The sequence below is a fragment of the Miniopterus schreibersii genome (genome assembly GCF_964146895.1).
Source record: "Miniopterus schreibersii genome assembly, chromosome: X".
Lineage (NCBI taxonomy): Eukaryota > Metazoa > Chordata > Mammalia > Chiroptera > Miniopteridae > Miniopterus > Miniopterus schreibersii.
This window is the reverse complement of record NC_138104.1, coordinates 83,727,289-83,753,923: the sequence shown is the minus strand read 5'-3', so window position 1 is coordinate 83,753,923 and position 26,635 is coordinate 83,727,289. Positions and strand designations below refer to the sequence as shown.

The window sequence follows — 26,635 nt, the reverse complement described above, 5'->3', positions numbered from 1 at the left end:
ATTTTCCCTAACTTTTTAATTTGAAATTATTTGGACTGGAAATTTTTAAAAATAAATTTACTTTGGGATATGGGATTTTTTTTTTTTTTCTGGTCCACCATGGTATCCAGAGGAATCTCAGGATTGTCTCTGGCTTTCTTTTGGGACGTGCCATGCAGTGGTATCTCTTTTACTGGACCCAGACCTGGAGGCAGTAGGCACATCTTTGAGGCTACCACCTCCCCAAGCAGGAGGGGTGCACATATCCTAACTACCTATAGATCCTTAAACATCTGGGGGATTATAGGATCTCTTCTAAAGTTTGGCACAAGGGGGTATGTGTAGCAAGAACTCCACACCAACTTTCAACTCCCTGTTTCATTTTTCATGTCCACTGTTCCCAACATGAACAGCATTTAGATCCATCCTGACTCTATATAGCCTTCAAGTCTATTGGTTTTTTAAATTAAATTTATTGGGGTGACATTGGTTAATAAAATTATATAGGTTTCAAGTGTAAAATTCTATGATACATCATCTTTATATTGCATTTTGTGTTTACCGCCCAAAGTCAAATCTTCTGTCGTCATATATTTGATCCCCCTTTACCCTTTACTACTTTCCCCTCACCTCCCTTCCCTCTGGTAACCACCATACTGTTGTTTGTGTCTGTGGGTTTTTGTTTGTCTTGTTTGTTCATTTGTTACTTTCAGTTTTATATTTCACGTATGAATGAGATCATGTGTTATTTTACTTTGTCTGATTTATTTCACTTAGTATGATATTCTCAAGATCCATTCCTGTTGCCATAGAAGGCAGTATTTCCTCCTTTCTTATGGCTGGGTAGAATTCCATTGTGTACTTGTACCACATCTCCTTTACCCAGTCCTCTATCGCAGGACACTCCAGTTGTTTCCATGTCTTGGCCACTGTGAATAATGCTGCAGTGAACATAGGGGTGCATATATATTTGCAAATAAATATTTTCAAATTTTTCATGTAAATGTCTAGAAGAGGGGTTGCTGGGTCATGGTCTATTCTTATTTTTTTGAGGAACCTCCATACTCTTTCCTATAGTGGCTGTACCAGATTATATTCCCACCAGCAGTGAATGAGACTGTTTTTCTCCACACTCTCTCCAACACTTACTATTACTTGTCTTGTTGATATGGTATCTACTTTAAGTACTAAAATACCAAGATTCTAACAACTCAAAAGCCTTTCTCCTCAAAGCTACTGTCCTTGGGTATCAAAAGTCATTTTGACGTTCAGTGATAGTCAAATGGCTGTTTCTTTCTCTGAGCAGAAGCCTGTGCTACCACCAGAATGGTGGGACAAAGAATTGGGGTGAAATACATTGCTGGAAAAGGACACCTAAGTTAATGCCAAATTCTTACTCTGTTACATATGTGTTTGGCGTGATATTGGAATTATTTCTGCATTCCATGTAGAAGGGCAGTCACATACTCAGGGCATTTTGGACTATTGCTTGATAATGTTGGCAGTGGTTGATGTATCGCTAGCAAAGACTTCAACTTCAGAGTGCCTGTGGGCAGGATACTTGCCCTAGAAAGGGGTCCGCAGTGAGGCAAACTTTTGGTGGCTTAGTCCGTTTCATTCTTGTCTTTAACAAAGGTCATTTCTCCTTGGCGTGGAGGTGGTTAAGCAACAGCACAAACTTCTGGTAGGGCCAAGAAACCGAACATGGGCTTCATAGCGCTCTCGTCTCTTCATACTCAGAGCCCAGCCCAAAAGGAATATTTCACAACAAACATTTCTGAGGATCGGTGATTGGAGTTGGTTAAACTAATGAAACTGTTTGAACCAAACTGCCACAGACTTACTTCACAGTTTTGAGATATCTTAATTTATTTTAATTCAATGTAAAAAAATTATTTAAAGAACCGAATACATCTAAGATATCAACACATGCATAGGCCTTATGTGCTCCACATTCAGGAGAGGGAATTTGGGTTTGTTTTGCGAAAGGCATAATGGGCTGGGAGCTCCCCTTTGCCATCCCCAGTCACTTTTTTCCCCACTGGCAATGCCATTTCCTCATTCCCAGGGCCTCAGAGTGTTTCAAAAGCACAGAGGCCATCTTCTTGGAGGTAGTGTGTGCACATACGTGTGTTCCTATGTGCTGGAAGCAGGAAATGGATGGATGTCTGAGAAAGCAGACAAATGAGAAACAAGAGAAGGCCACTCCCCTCTGATCTCCTTTCTTCTTTCTGTACTGTTAGTTTGGGGTGGGAGGAAGAGCACTCTCTTCCTCAATGTTCCTCTCCACACACTTTTAATGAGCATTATTCTTACTTTTTATTTACTGATCAGTAAACCCAAGGGTACGTCTTGTCTGTTCCCAGAGATAAAGAACTGCATGCATAACTGGTCTTTATCATGCCGAACAAGCACAGTTTTTCTTTGTTTTTCACAGTGTTCCAGAGAGATAAGAGGCAACTACCCAGTCATGATACATGACTGGGGATGCTTTGAAATATAAACTCATTCTCTATTCTGAGCTAAGGATTAGGGATGGAAAGAACGGGGGAGTGCACCACATATAACCTAAGTTGATTTGTTTTCTGGGTTAATAACAAGCAGGCGAACACACACTCACACATACACACAGAAAGGGGGAAGAATATATGAATAAATATTCGACTGAGGAAAGAATAAGCTGGTTTTCAATTATTACCACAGGAATGAAATAGGGAGAATTTTAGTAATTCAAATGAGTACATACCCCCCAAATTCAGTGACCTTTTCCTATCACAAAAACTGCCTCTGGCCTGGCCGGGCGTGGCTCAACAGTTGAGCATCGGCAGAGATCCAGGAGATCGCGGTTTGATTCTTGGTCAGGGCACAGGCCTGGGTTGTGGACTCGATCCCCGGTCGGGGGTGTGCAGGAGGCAGCCGATCAATGACTCTCTCATCACTGATGTTTGTATCTCTCCCTCCCTCTCCCTTCCTCTCTCTGAAATCAATAAAGATATATTTAAAAACACAAACAAGATATATTTAAAAACAACAGCTGCCTCTGTCACATGGATTCAAGACCAATATTGGTAGATAGGACCTAAGTTCAGTTGAAGAGCCAGATATATTCCCAGGAAAACACGAGATGGGACCAGGTTAGATTCTTATTAAGTTCATGTCCTTCAAGGCTTCTAGCTGGTTTCTGAGAGTGAGCCAAGATGGAGAGGTTGATATGAAACTGGTGATGCCAGATATTAAGTAGAGTAAGACCAAATGTAAGATCAGTTGTTACTGATAAAGGCTTAAAGAGTAAGATGTTTTTAATAGCAAATGAAAATTTTGGTAGCAATTTAAATAGATGCAGAGTAGGGAATCATTTAGGAGAAAATTGTTCTTCAGCTAAAGAAAGACCTGAGGTTGGAGCTTGAAATGATACTGGGAATGCATGGGAAGGTCGGGTATTTGGGAATTTTAGGCAGAAAGGAGGCGTAAACGCAAGAGACAAAAAAGGTAGCTAATTAAAGAAAAGTTGAAGTCAAAAGCCACATTATAATTGTTTCTGAGCCACCAGTTGGAAACTGAGGAGATAGTTAAATCTTAGGGAAGCTGAGTACAATACTCTGTATTACTGTTTCTTTCCATCCCTGGGTTCATGAACTTTAATTGCTCTATTGTAGACTTTTGCTTATTTCACATCTCCAGTGCTGGATAGTAAATTTCCAGTAAGGAAAAATGTGTCCTGGATTTCTAGAATTTACCCCACAATACCTAGTACAGGGCCTTACTGGACTAGTAGCTCAGTAAATGTTAATTGGCAGAATTAATTAATGAACAGCTTTCTCTTTATGTAATTATTTTTCCAAACTAAATACTAGATTTCAGAAGGCCCAAACCTGGATTATATTTTACTTTTCTAATGTTGGGTATATCAGAGGAGCAAGTTATGAATTAAGAAGTCATTAGTATTTTATTTCAGAAGGAATTAGTGAGTCTAACGTCAGATATCAGGTAGGAAAATTTTATGTCTTAGGAAAGAGGCCAAAAAATCCAATACACTTTTTTCCTTGATCCCAGATTCATTCAGCCAGGCCAAGGCTGAATTTTAGGTGGTGTGTGTGTGTGTGTGTGTGTGTGTGTGTGTGTGTGTGTGTGTGTTTACTCTGGTACTTTTCTTGTGCAGGTCTGCCTTTTGGGAAGATTGACTTTATTAGAGCAGAGGTCTTGTCTATTTTGTTCACTGTTGTTTCTCCAGCATCTAGAGTAGGCTTTTCTGGCATACAGTAGAGGCTTAAGACATAATTGTGGAAGAAAGGGAAAGAGAGATGGTGGGGTGAAGTTAGAGAGGGAATAAAGGAAAGAGGACAGGGATGGCCCTGCCTCTCATGCCAGTAAACATGGCTCTTACTTACTCACTCATCAGTTACCAAAGACCCTCTCAGTTTCTGTGTTAAGAAACAAGGATACCAAAATGATGAGATTCCACAGTCTTTGCCCTCAAATAACTGATTGTTTAGTAGAGAGAGACATAATACACCAGCAAGTAAGTGCTACACCAAGGAGTTGTGGTGATACAGGAGTGTATCAGAGGGTGCATCTGATCTGCCCAGAGGAAGAGTGGAAGGCAGAAAACATCACAAACCTGAGCATAATCCTAATAAACTCACTGATGCTTTGTAGGCTTGAGAACATTTTAATCTCTATAGTCCTAAAAATGATTAGATTGAATAAAAATGTCGACAACTGCAAATCATTGCATTTTGGGCATTCTCTATTCAGAGTCATTTTGATATTAAAAGTTTTTCTGCCTTGGTAGTTATTGGACTTTAGTTTCATTCAGGAATGCCAAAGGCCACAAGTGAGTCTGTCATGCAGCATCTTGTCATAGAATTGTGGCTTTATGAGCACTGTCTAAATGACACAGATTGAAGGCCCATTGTATGGGCCTAATCTACACCATGCACCAGGAATAACAGCTTTGTTAAGCACAATCAGTTAGGACCAGTCTTTGTTCTTTTCTGAGCAATTTCTTGTTCCTGTGACAAGGATTAATGGTATCAGAACTGTAAGGTGGTCTTTACATTTTATAAAAGCTGGATAGCAGTAAAGGTGTGTATTTCCTCTCAAAACAGCAAATTTTCTCAAGATGGTAGATAAATGACAAGGAGAGAATCGGTGGTTTAAAGTGTTACGGTTGTTGAAGCTTATTTACTCCTAGGAAAAGATATTTGGGGGATATGCTGATGGGCTTTTTAAGCAAGAAAATCCAGTATCTGGGGGAAAAGATCCTGATTTGACTTCTGCTTCTTGATTTCCTTACACAGGTGCTTACCCCAGCACAGATCAAGTCAATTTGCCAAGCAATTCTTGACTCTGGGAAGCAGTATGCCATGAAAAAGAGGAAACCATTCCCCCTGATGTATTCTTACTATGGAACTGAATACTTGGGTGAGTGAAGGTGTTCGCGAAGGATGAAGGGACTCTCTAATATCAGCATTGACTAAAGACTGGAAGATTTGTTTTTGAGATAGCTTGTCACTATTCATTTAAGTAGAAATACATTAAAATGCCATTAAAAATAAATAGTGATCGAGATTACAAACTACAATTTAATATTTGTTTCCACAGTCTACCTGATATAAATGTAGAATTTTAACAATTAATTTCTGTATTCTAAATTGTGAGTTCATTGGCCTAATTTTGCTGAGTTTGTGAACAGTTTACACACTCATTGCAAGTAGTGCCTCTGCACAGGGAAACAGGATGCAGCCACTAACATTCTCAAGGTTTAATATTAATGAATTAATAACAGACTACTGAATAACAATGGTGACTTTTGAGCTATGAGGCACGTAAAGTGAAAATTAGTTACTCCTCTTACCCCTGGGCATGGATTTGCAAGGCCCATCGTCGATCACCTCCTCCTTCTCCCAACTCAAACTTTATCTCCTTCCCTTGCTGGTTCTGTCCAGCATAGTCTGCTACAAGCAAAATGTTCTCATATCTTTGTAACCTTTCTGACTGTTTCTTTTGCCTAGAATGTCGGGCTTCTCCCAACCCTTTCATCTATTTGTAATACTTATACCCAGACTTCAAGACTCTGCTCAAACATCATTAGATCTATTGAGAAACTCTGTGCTTTTGGAAAATGGGTTTATTGAACCCTCTCTGGAGAAACCTTCACTGGTTCAGGTTTTGCCCTGAAGCAAAATTGGGCCATATCATATTACCCTGCCACACTTCTATTGGAGCCCTTATCACATTGGATTGTATAATTGGTGGCTTACCTGCCCAACAGCCTTAACGGACTCTGTACACCTTCAGGATAAGGCCTATTCTCTTGTTTATCTTTGTGATCTCTGGACCTTTACCAAGAGCATGTACATAATGAAGGTACCCAAATGAATGAATACCTGGCTGATGAACAATGAGCTTATAGACTGGCAGTTCTCTGAGAATTTTCTAAAAGAGCCTTTAAATTCCTGTCTAGCTTTCCTTAGAATCAAACCTTGAGACAAGGTGTAAATGGTTTATTTGGGAGGTGATCTGAGAAAGTGTTGATAGAGAAATGAGGAAGTGAGACAGGGTAGTCAAAGAAGTTAACAGAAGTTGTAGTAATGAGCAATTGTGGAAAACTGAGGCTCAGTTCTACTGGGGATTCTTACAGATTTTATGGAACATGCACTAGAATTGTCCCATCCAAGGGGTGAGGAAGCTGGGGTATTCATCCACCAACTCCCTACTTTGAACAATATAGAAGGGATTTAGTCTGTTTTGTTCACTGATCTATCTTCAGCCCTAAACAGTATCTGGCACATAATTCTTATGTGTTGAATGAATGAGTGAATGAATGAATGAAAGAATGTTTAGGATACTAAGAACAAATCATTTTCATAAAAGAACATTTTCATAAAAGCTATCAATATGTTAATTGCAAAGTTTTTAGAAAATATATTTTCTTTAAAACAGGGTTTGATTACAAAACTTTTTTATATAAAGGGATAAATAATACATATTTTAGGCTTCTTGGGTCCTATGGTCTCTATCACAAATATAACTCTTCCATTGTAGCACAAAAGCAGCCATAGACAGTAGACCAATGGATGAGCATAGTGTGTTTCAATAAAACTTTATTTACAAAAACAGGCAGTTAGCCAGATTTGGCCTGCAGGCTGTTGTTTGTCAACCCCTGTTCTAACCTCTGTGTTCCCAGAAGCCTAGTTCTTTGGTGACTCAATTATTATATCACTGTGTATGCTTGCAAGTAATTGCCATTCTTTTTATTTATACTATGATTGTCTTTTCATTAAATTAAACGGGCTCTCTTCCCAATTGCGTGTATTAATTATGCTTTGTTTGTCAATATAGGAGCAGCTCATGGCCTGTCGTCCATTCTCCAGATGCTTCTTTCTTACTATGAGCACATCAAGCCCTCAGATCAGGAGCTGGTATGGCAGAGTGTGGACTTCCTCATGGAGCAGGAACAGAACTGCAACTGGCCACCTGAGCTTGGCGAGGCCATTGAGAGAGAGAACGAGCTGGTGCACTGGTGCCACGGCGCCCCAGGTCTCACACTCATTATTATCTGAAAACATTGCCTTTCATCAGGCTTAGCCAAAGAAAGGTGCCTCTTCTGAGAAGTGAGGTTATTTCTCATCTTAGATTATTATTACATGACATAAAAAGGTTAATATGAAAGATTTAAAGCCATGGATGGCTTGATCTGTAAAGCATCTTCAGAAATGATCCTGTATTTTAAAAAATATATAATCGATATCTATTTGCATATGAATAAAACTAACACTGTGCAATAAAATATATTATGAGCCACATATGAAATCAAAATTTTAGTAGCTTCATTAAAAATGTAAAAAACCAGGTGAAATTAATTTTATAATACATATTCTATAACACGATATGCCCCAAATATTATTTTAACATGCCACCAATTTAAAAATAGAGCTTTTTCACTTTTTTCATTTTAAGTCTTTGAAATCCAATGTATGTTTTATACTTAAATTCTACCTTAATTCAGTCTAGCCACATTGCAAGTACTCACTAGCTACCTTCAGCAGTGCAGATCTGGAGTCTGGCATTTCAAAATGTGGTCCCTGGACTAGTGGCATGGGCAGCCTGAGAGCTTTTTAGAAACTCAGAATTTCAGGCCCCGCCCAAATCTACTGACTCAAAATCTGTGTTTTAATAAGATCCCTGGCAGATTAGTATGCATATTAGAGTTTGAGATGCACTGTTCTAGAATTATTTTCTAAATGAAGATTTCCATCATCACCTAATAAAAAAGTCTAGAGGAATGAGAAGCCATCTGCAGTGAACTCTCTGGAACTGAGCCTAGAAACTTATCAGACCCCATCTTTTCCTTTTTTTTTAAATCCCATTACACTGCTAATTAGGCTTTCAAAGAAGGGGCAATTCAAAGGAAGTTAAATTCAAATAAATCAATTAATTTTGGTTGAACGGCCAGGTGAAAGATTTAAAATAACTAAATAACACAAAAATGCTGGATTAGGAATGGATTTAATTTTCAAAGCTATGTCTCAATACTATGAGCATAGCTATAAAATATATTTGATTTTTCCTTAGTTTGTTACCTGGTTTTTATTACCTCCTTCCCCCTCCTTACCTAATCAGTGTTCTTCAATCCACCTATAATTTCACATTTTACCTTGGTACAGTTTGAGTTGATTAATAATACAAGTCTTAGTCCATTGGCCATTTTTTCACTGCCTGCCATTTTTACCTAAGGAAGGGACTTCAAAGGTTCCTATGTGCACTTGTACCAGTGCCAGAACATTGTGTATTATGTCTAGGCTAATTCCACCAGTTATAATTTGAGCTCATTTCTTCTTGCTTTGAACTTTTTGGAGAAAAATAACAGTTATTTATCATTCTGGAAATGATATATCTTCATGTCACACTCAACAATCCCATTTCCCATTCTCTTTCATCATTTTCAGTGATGGTCTCTGAATACCCTCTAAGCACCCCAAGATCCTTGAATTGTGGAGATGTACCAAGTTAAATACAGGATATTTTAAAAAGACTCAGTTGTACTAATAAAAGCCCTGTAAAGAAAGGGAACATAATCTACTAAAATGAGTGGATCAGTTAATTGATGTGTGTGTCTTGAAGGGCACTTATTCCATCCTTTTTGTACCTCATACTCCATCTGTCTTCGTAAATCATGTACCATAATAGTACAGCATAGGATTCATCACCTTGAGGACTTTATTTATCCTCATGTATCATTCATGTTCAGTATCTTGGTAAGATTAAACATAGGTTGCAAAGCAAAACCATTCAACCCACATATTCATTGGACTACCAAAAATAAACTAATTTACAAATGAATAAAGAATCAAATAGGGCCTATTATTTCTGCCAACCCTCGAGGGTATTGGTCTTCCTTTTAAGAGACATGCTAGAAACAGCACCAAAAGTGATTATAAATCTGAAAATCGCAGGTCAAAGACTATCTGAAGTTGACAACAGTAAACTCCAAAAATTATAAACAAGAGATGACCTGAAAAATAATTTTCACTTGTTTGAGGAAAATATTTTTTGAGAGTAAGATGGTTTGGGACAGCAGACTGATTCTGTGATTAAAAACCTGCCAGAGATAATCCACAATGTGGAACTTCATCAATGATATTTTATTTCCCCCTATAATTGTTTCCTATTGACTTTCCTTCAACACACTTCTACAGGTGACTGCCTTAGTTATCATTTATGCAGTGTAGAAATGTTCTTGACTCTAAGTTAGTGACACTGGGCTCTATTTGTAGCTCTGACACTAACCAGCTACCTTGTCACCTTGAGGAAACCACTTTGTTTCCTTTGTACCTTTATTCCTGCATCTGTGAAAGGAGCACATTGGGATGGAGTAGTGAAAATCAATATTTTTATTACCACAGGCCGTTTTTATCCTGTGGACCTTTGCCATCCCTGTGGGATATATCCCCAAATATTTGCAGACACCACATATATAAATACCAAGTATGGAGTATACTTTTTCTCACTAAATGCAATGAAATATAACAGGCAGATTCATATGACCTCATCATAGCCTTAATGATTCTGAAATACAGGACGAAGGTCGTTTAAAAATCATTAAAACAAATGTCTCGGCTAAAATAAACTCTGGATTGCATTATGTTACATCATCACTGTGGTAACACTGACAGTGCGTTTCCTTTCCTCTGTGTGAAACGCAGGTGTGGCTGTTTTTAAAAAAATCATTCCAAAAAGGCTCCTGGGTAGGTACCTTTGAATTGAGAACAAGGGCTTGTGCAGTACAGATGTCATTGTCACTAAGCTTTGTAGTGCATACTGTGCAATATGTGACTCCTTGAAATTACTGACCCCAGAATGGACCTGCCTGGTGACCCCCAGTATGTTGAAACTGTATGTGCCAAGTCTCTCTGTCACAAGACTGTGCTGGAGTGCATGTTTTCAAAGATTTAGTCTCTAAAACCATAGTTCTTAAGTAACAATTCCTTTCTCCAATTGTCTTTGTCGAAGGTGTATATAGTTGCTGACTCAGGCTTTTTAACATCAATGTACCTTAGCATTCCCATGATGAAATGACAGTTCCCATCAAAATCAAAGAAATCCAACATTCCTTCCATCTAGATGAACCAGTCTTATTGTGGATTTCATTAGGTCTGGTTAGAAGACAATAGATTTAGAAGATTTTCAAGCTCCTTTCCATGTAGAATTCTGTGATCCAGACTGCAGGAAGAGGCCCTTTCTCTCTTGCCAGAACCATAGGATCAACACCTATTAGCTGCCTGGGGTTAGCGGCCTGGTATAGCAATTGGACCATCTCATCCTATCTTTCTTCCACATCTCTCATGTCTGCTCAGTGTTGGCTTGTGCTGGGGTGAGAAATGAGGCATTATAGGGTCAGCAGACATTTGTGAACCCCTTGCATGTGTCAAATACCATGCCACAAACTAGGGGAGCAAAAATGAGCAAGATAGAGGTCCTGCCCTTGGGTAGTTTGCACTATACTAGGGGAGGCAGACGTGTACACAGAGAATTTTAATGTAATACTGTATAAATGCTAAGGTTTGTATAGGGAGTGGTGGGAGCTGAGAGGTGGGATTCCTGCTGCTCCTCCAGGTTCAGGGAAGGCTTCCTGGAGGAGGTGATGCATGAGATAAGTTGGCTAGTCCAAGAAAGGTGGAAAATTTGTGCCTATAAAAGTTGATCAGAGGCATGGGACCACATAGTGAAGGAAGGGGAACTGTGGATAGTTTGGTTTTACTGAAGTGGAAAATTTTAAGTAGGGAATAGAGGAGAAATGGCAGGAGAACAAAGTAGGAACTGGGTCACAAAGGGCTTTCTGTGTATCACCTGGAGACTAGCTTCACCTGGATTTTGAGGGGAAGCTAAGAGGCACAGATTACACCATAGAAGTGGTTTGTCTTGAGGTAGGGAGCTGACCTTTTGTACCACTGTGTCAGTCATTTGGCTGAAATGTGCTGGGGAATGGGCACATAGTCTAGCCTCCCATTCGACTGAAGGCAAATCTCCCAAGAAGAGGGCAGCTGTGAACTTTGTTAGCAGCCAGCTCATAGCAACTGGGAGATGGGGCACCTGCTGACAAGGTCAAGGGGATCCAGCAGAGTACCAAGGGCCTTCAATTAACCTGGTTAATTTCTCCTCATTGTTTGGTAGTCAGGCTAGATGGTGTCAGTCCCCTTCACGGACTATTTTACCTCCAAGCGTGGGTTAGGAGCCTTCTTATGTGCTTCCACATAGCCTATTTTCCCCCTCATATAGCCTAATTAATGCCTCCAGTTAGGTTGTAAACACTATGAAGTCAGGGACTTTTAAAAGCCTTAGCACCTACTACTGTGCCTGGCATATAATAGGTATTCAATGAATATCTAAACAGCCACCAAATCCTGTGAGCTGTCTCTTTCGTTAGCTTCTTTGCCATCCTTCTGCCAACATGATCAGCTCATAGCTAACCCATTGCCCTTCTTTTGGTCTCTCCTGATACCAAGGTGGACATTTTGTTTATAATACTAACCATATCATTAAAAATAAAAAGCAACCAATCTGCAACAAAAACACTCCCACTGGTTGGTTCCCTGTTCCCACAGAATTACAGTCCAAATCGCCTAATTGGACTTGTAAAACCATCCCAAATGTGAACCTAGCCTACCCTCCCACCCCACTGTCCTGTTGGTTAGAAACTGTCCCACTGGTCTTCAGAAGTTTGTTTGTCCAGGCTCTGAATCTTTGCCCTTGCTGATCATAATGCCTAAAATGCTCTCTCTCCCTAACCTTGGGCCTGGAATTTCCTATGCATCATACAAAGTACTGAAGAAAGCCCTACTCCACCTGACTGTCTACCTCAGGGAACTTACACTTTTCTGATCCTTTTAATATAATTGACAGCAGCATTCATTTTATTCTCCAACAGCATCATGAACTACATGCCTATTATGTGTCAGTCACATGTATATATATTTTTATCCCTTTCTAGACACTGCCTTCCTAAAGAGCAAGAATCATGTTTAGCACTTATTTTGTATCACCCAGGGCCAGGATTTGCTACATAATTTAGGGGCCCCAGTACAAAATGAAAATGTGCCCCTCTTTTAAAAATGATTAAGAATTTCAAGATGGCAACAGTAGAGTATTAAACACAGCATCAGGCCCTTGTAACACTGTACAAATGCCCATGAAGCCAGCCATGCCTAGGGCTATGCATATAGTAGATAATCAATGAACACTTTCAAATGAATGGATACAGTGAATGAATAGATACATAATTAAATAAGTTCATTTCTTTTAAAATCATCCTTTAGTTGGTGGGAGACACTTTGTTCCTTAAAACTGAAGGAGGACAATGCTATAGATTACCATTTTCAGTGGCTGACTGGAAAGTATTGGTTGAAGAGAACCTGTTATGTGTTAATCATCGAAAGTGTTAAAGAATAAATTTTAAAAGACAATAAAGTCATGATTCTCATACAAATATAAAAGAAACATATGTAATAATTTTGTTTGCTCATTAATTAATAAGGGAACCAGAAAGGTGTTACAACTGGTTCAAAGGAAAATCCAAGGAGCAGATGTATTTATAGGCCATTAGGAATGCTGACATGAATTTGCTTGGTAGATGCAAAACTTGCTGCTTCCACAAAGGCTGAGGGAAGTCAATCCAACCTCTATCAGACAGAATGCGAGTTTCTAGGGACAGGAGTTCTTTACATAACTCAGTTTTCTACACAGTAATCCTATTTCTAGAGTTGTAAAAGAGCCTAGTCAAAGGCAATGAAAGGTAGAGAGAACCTCGATGAGTTAGTTAAGATACTTACTAAATTCCAGTGTTTTCTACTTTATATAGGAGTGAGGTAGCCATGCAGGAGAGAGAGTGATCTTGGGTTACTAATCTCCTCAATGAATGTGAGCACCTAAAACTTGGGGGAAATGTTTCTAATAGTTATCACTTCTCTTGTTTCTGTTCCTGCTTGTGTAATTGAGATTTCTTTTGTTGAGAAGTCTTAAAGGAAAATGTCTTTCCTTGGAACAATGAAGTTGGGAAGAACTCATTTCATAGCTGGATTAGAAGTCTTGGCCAAGTCATTTGGGACCATTATTGGTTTTGGCAGGACTCTCAGTTTTGCTCTTAAGAAAAAGTGTATAGTTTTAAGTACTTTAACATTACAAATTCTGAACCTTGGCATGGGGGGGCAAAATGGGCAAACTATAAACATTCAGTCATTCCAAATAGCCAGGTATGCATAATGCTTACTAGAGTATGCATCATTAAATATTAATTTATAAATTATGGATTTTATCAATCTATGAACTTGTTGATCTTTCTCCAGGGACCAACACCATAATACAGCTCAAATAGCTTAAAATGAATCTTACAGGTAAAATAAGACTCCCTTGTAGGAGATTCTATAACCTTGCTATTCAAAATGTGGTCTCCAGCAGGACACTTGTTAGAAATGCAGTATCTCAGGCCCCACCTCATACCTACCAGAATAAAATGGATATTTTACCAATACACTGGTGATTTGTAAGCCTTTTACAGTTTGAGAAATTCTACTCTGTAGTATTAAGCCCTAAAAGTCACCTCTAATGTCTTTGATGTTTTTACAGGAATTGCCTATCTGTTTGCCAAAGCTTATCTGGTTTCCAAGAAACCACAGTACCTGGACACATGTATCCGGTGTGGGGAACTCACGTGGCAGAAGGGCCTGCTAAAGAAGGGGCCGGGAATTTGCCATGGTGTGGCTGGCAGTGCCTATGTCTTCCTGCTGCTATATCGGCTCACAGGAAACTCTAAATACATCTACCGAGCCCAAAGGTCAGCCATTCTTCACATGTAATTTTTTTCTAAATGTTAATCTAACTTTTAAAACATACATATTATTGCAGTTTAGCAATCTAAGAAGAGGCACTTCTTTCATATACATCTGCATTGCATCTTGTAAACATCTTAGTTTTGATAAATATCATAATGATATATCTGCCCACCTTACTGAACTGCATTACTGCTTCTATGAAATTTATATTAGATTCCACTGGTTTTCTACATAGACACTCATATTATCTGCAAATAATTATAATTTTGTCACTTTCTTTCTCATTTGTATACTTTTAAAAAAATTTCCTATTGCTTGGGTCAGAATCTCAAAAACAATGTTCAATAATAGGAGGGATAATAAACATCCTTCCTTTTATACTGATTTCATTAGGAATACTTTTCTGTTTCACCATGATCTTTTCAGTTTGCTGCATATGGTGTATATTATGTCAGATTGTGACATGCCTTTGTTCAGGATAATTCACTAGCTTCCCATATGACTCAGGGTAAGAGCCAAAGTCTGTCCTTTGAACGAAAGGCCCTATAGGATTTTGCTTCCTATTACCTCTCTGATATCATCCCCCTACTCTTCTTCTTGGTTCTTTCCACCATAGTAGCTTTCTTGTGATTTTGTTAGGATGCCAGGTACAATCTACCTCAAGGCCTTTGACGTTTTGGTTCCTTCCACCTGTAATGCTCACTTTCTACATATATCTCCTAGCGCCCTCACTTCATTCAGACCTTCACCCAAAAGTCATTTTTTTCAGAGAGGTCTTCCTAAGCCAACTTATCTAATATTCAATGTTAAACATAAAATATCCTTTATAATATTTGTGTGTATGCATGGAAGAAAAAAATACTAACTTATGTAAGTCCTCTGTTTGAAGCTCCATTGTTTAGGAATTCTGTTAACATATTTTGATTCATGGCTCCCTAATCTGTTCAAGTTGCAGCCTGATCCTTTATTTCCCAAATGTAGAAAAAGAAGTCATTTTGGATCTTATCTAGGCTAATGCTATATCACCTTTGGGATAAATTTCATCAGAGATTGTCGTGTCCTAGAAAGTCTATTTTAAAAGGTCAGAACAATCCCTTAATTTTCTGGCAGACCAGTTCTTGCTTACTGAGTCATAGTTGTAAGGTTTTAGAGTCCAGGGCTCTTTAGACAACTTAAATTTCTCACAGTTAGAGAATGAAAATGATGAGGTAATATCTGAATATTATGTGGGCATTGCATTTAATTGCATAGGACACGAAAATGTCCACTTCATTATAATTCAGAGTTAAATACAGCGTGGCCCAAGACTTCCTTCATTTTGGCAGTTCCTAAGACAGTAATGTCAAACAATATGTACCTCCCTGGAATAAACATTACTTGGTCATTGCCTATGACTCTTAACATACAGTTGGAATTGATATTTACAGAAAAATATTTAACAATCTTTTTAGTTTCTTCTATGATTATTTAATTTTTCAGGTTTTCTATTTCTTCTTGAATTAATTTTTGGAAGTAAATATACTCCTATAAAAACATCTAGTTCATGAGGATTTTCAAGCTCTAACAGTATAGTTCTATGATATTTTAAATCTTCCATATCTGTGCTTATATGTCCCTTTGAATTCCTAATTCTTTTCCTTTTCGGTCAGACACACCAGCATTTTGTCTATGTTGTTCCTGCTTTCAAGGAACTGGCTTTTGGTTTTGTTTATTAATTCTTTTTGTTTTTCTCTTTTGTTTTTTAATTCATTATTTTCTATGTTTTGACTTTCCAGTGTTCCTTTCCTTTATTTTATTTTCAACAGTTTTTAAAAAATGCGTAATTAGAATAACTCCCATCTTTCGAATAAAATAATAGTAGTTAAAAACTCAGATCAGCCCGGCCTGCATGGCTCAGTGGTTGGGCATCGACCTACGATCCAGGGTCAGGGCATACTCCCTGGTTGGGGGTGTGCAGGAGGCAACCAATCAATGACTCTCTCATCACTGATGTTTCTATCTCTCTCTCTCCCTCTCTCTTCCCCTCTCTGAAGTCAATATTCTTAAAAAAACTAAAAACTCAGATCAATGAATTTTCCTCTGAGTTTGGTTTTGGTAATAATCACCAGGTTTTGATTATAATGATCTCAGTGTCTGTATTTCTTTTTAGTTCAATAATTACCATTCTGACTTCTATTTTGACAGAATTTTTTAGAAAAATGAATTTGTTAGTTTGAATTCTGTACCATTTTGTAGATTTTGGAAACAATTTTCACTTTAATATGATAACACACTATACAGGTCAGAATACAATGAAACTACTACTCACATACTTTGCTGGTACGCTTGTAAATTGTTGTCTATCATTTAGAAATTATTTTGAAAAGCACAAAAATGTTTATCAGATTATTTTTAATTTAAACAATGTATGATACCAAGTATTATACAGACTAGCTTCAACAATGTAATAAATCAATTAAACTTAGGGACAAAAGGTTGGAAGAAGAGAGAGCAAAATTAACTGTGGGTTTCTTCTAAAGTATGGTGGAATGTTTGTTTTACAAGTACTCTGCTATAATATGTTTGTGTGAAAAAATGAAATTTGCCATGTATCAAATGCTTGCTATATGCTCAGAGCCTAACGTATAGTATCTTTAATCTTTACAGATAACTTTATGCAATTCTGCAACTTCATAATTTTTTTTTGTTAATCTTCACCAAGGATATTTTTTCCCATTGATTTTCAGAGAGAGTGAGAGGGAGGGAGGGAGGGAGGGAGGGAGGGAGGGAGGGAGGGAGGGAGGGAGGGAGGGAGGGAGGGAGGGAGGGAGAAACATCTTGATGTGAGAGAGACACATTGACACATTGATTGCTTGCCTCGTGCACACACCCTGACTGGCTGGGGATCTAACCAGCAATCCAGGTATGTGCCTTTGCCGAGAAACCCAACCCGCCACCCTTCAGTGTGCAGGCTGATTCTCTAACCACTGAGCAACACCAGCCAGGGAGCAACTTTATAATTTTAAAGTCAGATTAAGAAATTTGCCAAAAGTCATATAACATGAAATTACCAGTTGGGTATCGTAACTTCAAAGTTCTTCTTTCTACTACACCAGGACTTCTTAATCTAGGGTTTGTGAATTTACTTAAGGAAAGTATTACATTCCAAACTGAAATGTAGCATTTCTTTTCATTCTGAGTGTAGGTAATAAGCCACAGGAAAATAGCAGTAGCAGTGACTCTGTTACCAATAGAAGTCACAGATATTCACATGTCATCACATTACTCTTGTTGCAGATATTGTGAAATTTATTTTACTCACATCACTACCTAGAAATGTCTACAGTTATTAGCTCCACTACTATTTAATGTGTTAATAAGGAATATATGTATTATATCACAAATTTGGTTTTAAATTTTTCGCTGTTCTTTTTAATATAATTAATTTCCTTTGTAATCCTGTGTATTTTATTTTATGTATCAGGAGACTTTTTTTCCAAGATGGAGTCCAGACTGCCAAATGACTCACTGCACTAAAAAGGTTAAGACTCGTGGAAGCTATACCAGGAAGCTACATTGCAAAATGACAAATTTTTAATGAATCCTTAGGATGCATCATTATTTTACTATTTAAAATTTTGAATTTTATTTAGAAATTGTTGCATATTCAAGAAAACAGTTGATGGAAAATTTGCACCAAACAGAATTGCAGTATGTGTCTTGTTGATCTATTTTAAGCTGTCATCAATAATTCCAAGAACCTTAAAAAGATCGAATAAGTAATTACTCCTTTTAAGACCCCCTATGTACTAGCAATTATCTAAATTTATGGCAGTATCAGCTGTCAGGCCTTACCACCCCATGAGCTCCAGCCTCTGAATTGGTGATTATTTTTGTTGTGGATGGGAATAAGGAGAGCAAATCAGTAGACAGACAACATAGGTGACCGCACTTTAAATGCTATTAACTACTAAGAATGTTACTCATTATAAATAATTTAAATAAAATTTGTAGCAAGTACTGGTAAAAGGATAAAGTTTCTTAATAGAGAATTTAGAAGCCAGTGATTTATTTTTAAGGCAGATGTCCTAAAAACAATCTATCTTGTAGCTGAGTTTGCTATTTGATGTCACGATTATAAAATGTGGTTTGCCTTTTCCCATTCATCTTATTCCTTTGTTTACCCAAAGCACAGATTGTATAAAATCTTGTCCATTTATTTACACAGTCTCTGCTCTCTGTCACATATAAATGAAACCTAGCTCAGAAATAACAAGCCTGCAGAAAAATAGCATATTCACTTTTTTTAAAGGAACAACCATATATCAGCTTGCTATTCAAGATAAATAAAAGTATGGCTACTTATCTATCTGGCTTTCTTACTTTTAATTATTGAATGACAGAGGAATGAAATCCTCAGAAAAAAACAAACTGCTTTGCCTTGCAAACGCTCAAAATAGTTGAATTTGCCTACCAACATAATTTGTTGTGAAACATGCACAATTATATAATGGCTCCTCTGTTGTTTTTTGTTTTTAACAGAGAAAAGCCTTTCTTAAAATATACTATTCTCATACGATAGGGCGTGGCTCAGGGGTTGAGCATCGACCTAGGATCCAGGAGATGAAGGTTCTATTCCTGGTCAGGGCACAGGCCCGGGTTTCGGGCTCGATCCCCAGCAGGGGGTGTGCAATCAATCAATGACTCATTGATGTTTCTCTCTCCTTTACTCTCTCTGGAATCAATACAGACATATTTTTTAAAAATTATACAATTCTGGAAAGAAAAGGATGCTAAACCTTTAACTTAGCAGAGAGGGGGAAGAAGCAACCCAAAAACCAATAATGTGGAAACACAAATGTTAAAATGCTTCATATATTCTTCTTCTTCCTTTAGGTTTGCTGAATTTTTATTTACTGAGGAATTCAAGGCCGGTTCTCGTGTCCTTGAAAGTATATACAGCTTGTATGAAGGCTTCTCTGGGACGGTGTGCTTTCTGATTGATCTCCTGCAGCCCAATCAGGCCGAGTTCCCTCTCTTCAGCGTCTTTGTTTAGAAGGCTCCATCCCCACTGTGGCCCTGAAGAAGGTCCCTGAGATTACCTGAGCCGACGGAGGCAGTTTTCACACAAGCCACATTCAATGGTATCACAACCACGAGCCTTAACATTGCCACAGGAAGGAGGGAAGAAAGGAAGGGAGACTGGGAGGGAGGGAGGGAGGAAGGAATTAGGCAGGTGAAAGAAACATGATACCAGACTTAAGGGAGAACAATCTGAGAACCTGCAAAATAAAGACACCACAACTCTTCTAAACCATAGAAATTCAATATTTTAGAGACTAGGAGTGAAACTAGAGATCAGAGGAGAAAGAGAAAGGGAAATTATTCATTTTTCAGTTAGGGCATTAGCAAAACTGAAACGTGGACAATGGCAATAAAATGCCAATATGTTTGCAATTGGAGAGAGAATTTGACCATTTGTGGGTGCTCTCCACCCCTAAACTCAGAAATAAAGAAAATCTAAAACTAAAATAGTTCTCCAGTTGAAAGCTGCTAGGAGGGATGAAGTGTCAGGTTGCTGAAGGACAAAAAAGGAAACTCTTGGTTGTCCTATGCCTTTACATACTGAAATTCATGATTTTTACTGAGTGGAGAGATTTTCATATTAATCTCTACTTTTTATCAATACCCCGGGCACAAATCATAACTTTGCTTAAACCCTGACATTTGAAGTTTCTTTAGGCCTTAGAGAATCTCTTTTCCTAGTTCCTTTTCCTCCTCACTAAAGCTCAATTAGAATAGTAAAATTCATAGGCTAGCACATACTGTAGGAAGTGTTGCTTTCAAATGTTTTTCTCAATTTGAAGTGTGAGCTGTTATTGTCTATTGTAATTTTTAAATACATGTGTAATTCCTATGAAGCTATTAGCTGAACTGTAAAATATACTCGTGGTAAAAATCACTCATCTCTAAGATCAGGGTAACCACTACAAAAGTGTGTTGTTTCTGCCTTTGATGGAATACCATGTCCCCTACAACAAGCAGACACTGGCAGAGAAAGGGACTAGTGAATGTAAAAAGAATGTTGCTCAACTTTGTACTGTTAGATTAAGAGATGAGTGAACTCCCTGGCTGGTTACCTTATCTTCCGAGACACAAGCTCCACTAGAAATTGTCTATAATACTCAACAAGTCAAGTTGTTATATTGAATTCAACCCTGCTGTAAACACATAAAAGTTATAAAACTGCTTCAAATAAATAGTGGTTTTCAGAACACTGTAGGAGCATTTGTCACTTCAATATTCAAAACACAAGTTTACCCCTTTCCTAGAACTTGGTCACTGGCAATTTCATATCAAAGTGGAGGAGGAAGTTGTATACTGCATAAGATTTAAAAATTATGAAATGGTCATTAAATATTTGGATATATGTAAATATTTTACATATATCCCTATGTAAATATTTTACATATATCCCCATGTAAACTGAAGCATTTGCTTAGTTCAATAGTTCTTAAATTCTTGATTCATAAATGAACTTTGGGAGGAGTTGGGGAACACTGTTGCCTAAAAATCTGTGTGTGTGTGCGCTCACTCTAGCATTCATAATATTCTCAAAGAAATCTGTGGCTGAAAAATGTAAGAACCGCCTTTGTATATTTTATGACTGTTCTCACTCACCAGGACAAATAAGGACAAAATGGTTTTGAAAAGCATGAACCTTTTAAGCTTGTTGTGATTTTCACATCCTCAGATATAAACATATAAAATTAGCCTCAACTGTTCACCTTTGAGAGTAGTTTGGTTGGGGCAATACCACATAAGTAGCAGCTTTAAGATGATGCCCAAAGTTGGGTTCTACAAGTTCTTTCAAGACTAGTCAAGGACCTCTCTGAAAGCCTTAAGGCAAAAATGCCCTCTACAAAATAGTCTTTTTTTGAAACAATAGTGGTACCTGCTTTTCAAACCCAGGGTTTCACTTCCCAAGTATATTTATTTAGTATTCTAGACTAGATACAAGGGATATAGCAGTGAACAAAACACCTCTGGAAGTTACCTTCTATTTCTGTTTGCCGATCCTTCCACCATTCATCTTTGAAACCTAAAACCTAAAGCACTAAGTGATAATATAGCTCAAAATATCAATTTCATTTCTAGGAACTTCAGAAAAATTGGACTCTTTCTTGCTCATCTGCCCTTTCAAGGTCCAGTAGGGTAACTGATGTTGTTAGGCTGACCATTGCTAAAAGAGAACCCTTTTGGATGTAAAATCCAAGCAAAGGCCATGTTTGAGTGTGTCTTTATAAATAGACACGTTGGTAAATTAAAAATAAGGGTAAGCTTGTTTAGCACTTAAGCATGTTGTAAGTTTTCATTTTCCTGAAAGAATAGAAATATAGGCTTGGGAAGGTCCTCTTCTATCTTGTGGTTTTCCCAAAACGTGGGAAAATACCCCTAAGTGTTGTTATAGAAAAGTGTGGCGTATCACTTCTTAATTAACCAATTTGTTCCCTTCTATGTAGTAACATTGTTTAAATAGTGCTTAATTAAGCATGTTGCTTCTTGAAGACTATGGGGGCAGTTTTACCACCACTAGTATAACTATATTATTTATTATTGTGTACATGAACAATTATAAACCCTGAAGGTAATATTGGAAATATGTGGGGAAAGATTGAAAGAATCTCTCAACAATGGGGAGACTGCATTATATTTCGAGAACAGGAAGTTTTGAGACATATTACAGTTCTGTGTATTTTATTTCATTAACACAATTATGAACCTTCTCTTACACACATATCCCAAAATATTACATATTTTTATTTTGCCCAATCCCTTTTTCATCGTTTTTATTTTTTGTTCCATTTGTAACCTGGTAGGTGAGAACAGAGATTTGACAGCATATATTCCCCTGTGATTCTTCAGGTAACTGACTGTACTATTAAGATAATAGTTTTCACTTTCTGATAACTGAAAAAACAGTGGGTTTTTTTTTGTTTGTTTGTTTGGCTTTTTTTGGTCTATGCTACATGGCAACCCTTCCATGGCACTTTATATCTTTAACTTTCTTTGACACATTAAGATTTTAATCAAGGTAGTACTCAAATTGTTTCAATTTCTGTAGACAGGAAATCTCAATAATTCCAATGCAAAAAAATGTAAGTTTGTGATTTATAACCATATTAAGGATATACATGATTAAAAAGAAAAACATCAGTAATGCAAAAAGCACTCTATTGGAAATCTTAAAGCCTTTCTCTACCACTTCCATGGGCCTCTATAATAATAATTATAATCACCCTCTCCACCTCACAGAGTTGTCATGAAGGTTGTTAATGATAAAGTGGATATGAGAGTTTTGAAACATGCAGGTACTTTATATATTTAAAAGGGGATGCTAAATTTTAAGTACCTATTACATGCATAGAAAATCATGCTCAATTATGACTTCAAATAAGCATTTTAGCCAAATGGAATCTCCATGTGTGGATGCCATACTTTCTGGATCACTTGATTGGTAAAAAACAAAGTGTATGTTTTTTATATTCTAGAACCAATCCTGACTATAGCATTTGTGCCTCAAAAGGTTCTGATTTACTGGGGCTTAGTACATAGGAATAGGCAAGCTACTCTTAATGGAAATATTTATTTTGCTGGCTGAAACAAAGGCTTAAGGTGCCAGTAATGCAAGAAAAGGAGTTGGCAGTCTAGTTCTGCAGAGCAAAAATGAACTGGGAAATAAAATATTTTTGGTTGAATTTGGTCTGCACTTTAATTCAGGCCTCAGAACTGCGTGACCATAGTGATAAAAATATACTCTAGATTGCATATAAGGCGTTCCTTTGGGGACTCGGGTTATTTATTCAGCACTGTCCCAAATTAATAGCTAAGTGAGTAAGCCTCAGATTCACCAAGGCCATGTGACCTTGGTATCAACTTGGCAAGGGAAGCAGATCAGAAGGCAAGCAAAAGGGTGGGTGGGGGAAATCTTCCTGCAGCTTAGCATCTCGGTGTGAGTTGTGGATGCACATTCAATGCTGCTAAGAACCATTCATGTTATTCATGGGTTTTATTGCTTCCTGGGAACTCTAATCACCCACTTACCCCGAATTCAGCAACTTCTTGTCCTCTTCCTCTTTAAATAGATGTTTTTTACATTCTGATATGTTTTTTTCTATGTGCTTAATCATGTGACCTCCTTTCGCCTGGGCAGGCAGGTTTTCTCCTTATCTCTTCCATCCCTGTCAGCTCATAGCTAAGAGCTACAGGCTTGATAAGGCTGGACTTCACTCTGGACAGAAGGGCTGACCTGAGGGTCAGCAGCAGCAGGAGTTGGGCCCATTCTGTAGCCAGATCACAGGTCCCGGACAGCCCACCCCAAGTACGGTGTGCATGAAAATAGAATGGCGGCTGCATTTATCTTGCTTTTTCTCCAAAAAGAAACCTGTCCATTTTATTTTTACTGTGGTGAAAAAACAACAACAACAACAACACACAAAGCTGATGATAACATTAAATATCTGGGCCTCCTGGCTACCCTCTCCTGGTTTCTTTAATTGAAGGTGCTAATAAATTGAAGCCTGAAGGATGATGCCTTTAGGGTTTAAAATATACTTGTTTTTATCTTCTTAAAGTATTGAATCTTGTCATGCCCACATAGACTCTTTCACAAATGGCGGTCTGTTGTCTGCAGAATTTCCTGCATCTTCATTGCCTTTGTGTACCTGTTACTTACCCCTCTGAACTGAATTTGAGAAAATATTTAAAATGAAAACCAAATCACCCATGTTTTCGTTCTTTGGGGGGGGGGTTGTTGGTAACCATTTAAAAGAGCAGGCTATCTTTTCTTTTTCTTGCCTATGTCCTCGCTGTATACACTACAGAGGAAGAAGAGGGAGAAAAGATAAGAAAGGCTTAACTGCAAACAGTTTGCAAGGACTTCCTGTTTGTTTCCCCTTTGTTTTGGATTAGTCCCTGGGCCTGTGTGCCTGGGTGTGTGTGTGTGTGAGAGAGAGAGAGAGAGAGAGAGAGAGAGAGAGAGAGAGAGAGAGAGAGAGAGGGAGGAAGGGGGAAAGGGAGGGAGGGACAGAGGGAGACATTGACTTAGGGATACTCAGTGTCAAATATAAAGTAAACCCAGCATTTAGCGATTAGATATATCTGGGTAAATGCATATATGCAAGCACACATTCATTAGTGAATGGGTCTCCATTGTGTGTTGAGTAGTCTCTAATAAATTAGCACATAATTAATGAGGGCCCTAGTTACACTTCTAGTTGTCTATCTTAAGCATTCATTTTCATTAAAACTTCTGCAGGTTAAAGCCATTAGCCATCTGTAGATGATAACAGATGTGAGTTTCACAAATAGAGTTGCAAATGAACCACATACGTGATTTTTAATTTTCTAGTAGCCACATTAAAAAAATGAAGACAAGCAGGTGAAATTTCTTGTAATAATGTATTTGATTTAACTCAGTATATCCAAAACATTATCATTTCAACATGCAATCACTATAAAATTACTGAGCTTATTTTTTTACATGTTTTGTACCGAGTCGTCAAAATCTGGTGTATATTTTACACTTACTGTTCATCTCCAACAGGACTAGTCACATTTCAAGTGCTCAAGAGCCACATGTGGTTTGGCTACTGTATTGGACAGTGCAGGGCTAGCATCCCACCGCTGTTTCACAGTAATAATAGGGTCTTCCTACAGCGTATGTATGTTTTTGTTGTTACAAAAGAAAATGTAGCCCGGCCGGGCGTGGCTCAGCGGTTGAGCGTCCACCCAGGATCCAGGCGATTGGGGTTCGAGTCCCGGTCAGGGCACAGGCCCGGGTGGCAGACTCGATCCCCAGTCCGGGGCGTGCAGGAGGCAGCCGATCAATGACTCTCTCATCATTGATGTTTCTATCTCTCTATCCCCCTCCTTTCCTCTTTATGAAATTAATAAAGATATGTTAAAAAAAAAAAAAAAAAGGAAAATGTAAACAGAACACTGAATGTTATTTGAGTACCTCGGGGTTTCTCCAAATGTGGAACAGAGTACCAAGAGCTACCCTGTGGAAAAACAGGTTCTGTGATTTAATAAGTTAGGAAAGTTCTATTCTTTTACCCCCTTTTGGAGATTTACATGGTGCATTAATATATCACAGACTCTGAGTAAACTCTCCTGAGTAGAGAAACCTGTTTGAGGTTGTTGAGTTCTGTGTCTCTAAGGTTCAACCTCCTGATTGTGCTGTTACCCAGCTACCACTATAAAAACATGGTTAGTCTTTGGGAGGGAGGGACGGAGGGAGATAAACATGGTACATTTATGGTATGCTTATAATATTTATTTATTTCTACAGAGGACTTTTAACACCCCTTCCCTACCCCACCCCCAAGGCCCATGAAAGATACAATTGGTCTGAGCCAGAGTACTAAACCTACTAAATCTTGCTCTCACAGAGACCTGAGGTCATTCTTTACTACACTTTTGGGGACAAGAGTTTTGGAAATTGCCACAAGTGTCTCTAAACAGGGAAAACTTTGTGTCTTCCCCTCTTTCTCCACTCTTCTTGGAGCCTATCTCTACTTAGTCTCTGTATTCAGAATCACCCTAGAGCCAAGATATATCTTCTTGTCCTGGAACCACCTTCTAAATTGAAACCAGCAGATGGCTTTAATGTCTCGCCCATGGGCAATGATCTTCTAAAAGTACCTAAATACACACCTTCCTCTCGTTTCAGAAATTATGAGCACTGTAAAAAGGTGAGGGGAGGAACATCTGGATGTGTATACCTAGGTGTAAATACAGAGTACAGTTTCTTAAGTAGAGTAATACCATTCCTGCTGATGCTTTATTTTTGTATTCTGTGCATGGTGTTAATTTACAGTGCTTTAATGTGTACTGTTTTTGTAAAATGTGTAAGGTAGCTGTAACTTAGCAGTCAGTTTAAAGAAGATATAGACTATATTTGAGAACTGTTAACCTTTAGCAAATGATCTTTTTGCCTGTGTTTTAGTGGGACCTCTGATGCTACCCCCATTTTGTTTTATGATCTGTTTATGTGGCAATTACCCATTGAAAATAACTTCTGTTTCTGAATTTGGTCCAAGTTAACTGTAGTAACCTTTATATGTGGATGCATTCAAATAAGATCGATTCAAATGATCAGTTTTGTCTGTTGTTTTTTAGGACTTTAGTATCCCAATATTAGAGATGTCTTCTGAAGACTGTAGCAGCAGTAGAATCCCTTTGCTCTTGAAAATGCAAAGTACACCATCAGTGTTATACAAACTATCCAGGAGTAGGAGTGGAACATTCTAGGAGCAAAAGTTTGGTTTTAGAATCTGGTAAGG

The 26,635-nt window shown here is 38.0% G+C and overlaps 1 protein-coding gene across 1 annotated transcript in view; it reads left to right on the top strand.

Annotated features, from left to right (window-relative positions):
- The window catches only part of LANCL3 (LanC like family member 3), a gene marked incomplete at its 5' end in the record, with an annotated part of 89,265 nt that extends 69,829 nt beyond the window's left edge, over positions 1-19,436 (top strand). The window contains 4 exons of the mRNA XM_081125761.1: positions 5,280-5,403; positions 7,324-7,521; positions 14,104-14,311; positions 19,185-19,436. Of these exons, the coding sequence (XP_080981887.1) occupies positions 5,280-5,403; positions 7,324-7,521; positions 14,104-14,311; positions 19,185-19,344 (690 nt within the window). The 3' untranslated portion in view covers positions 19,345-19,436. The remainder of the gene's footprint in view (positions 1-5,279; positions 5,404-7,323; positions 7,522-14,103; positions 14,312-19,184) is intronic.
- Positions 19,437-26,635: the final 7,199 nt, after the last annotated feature.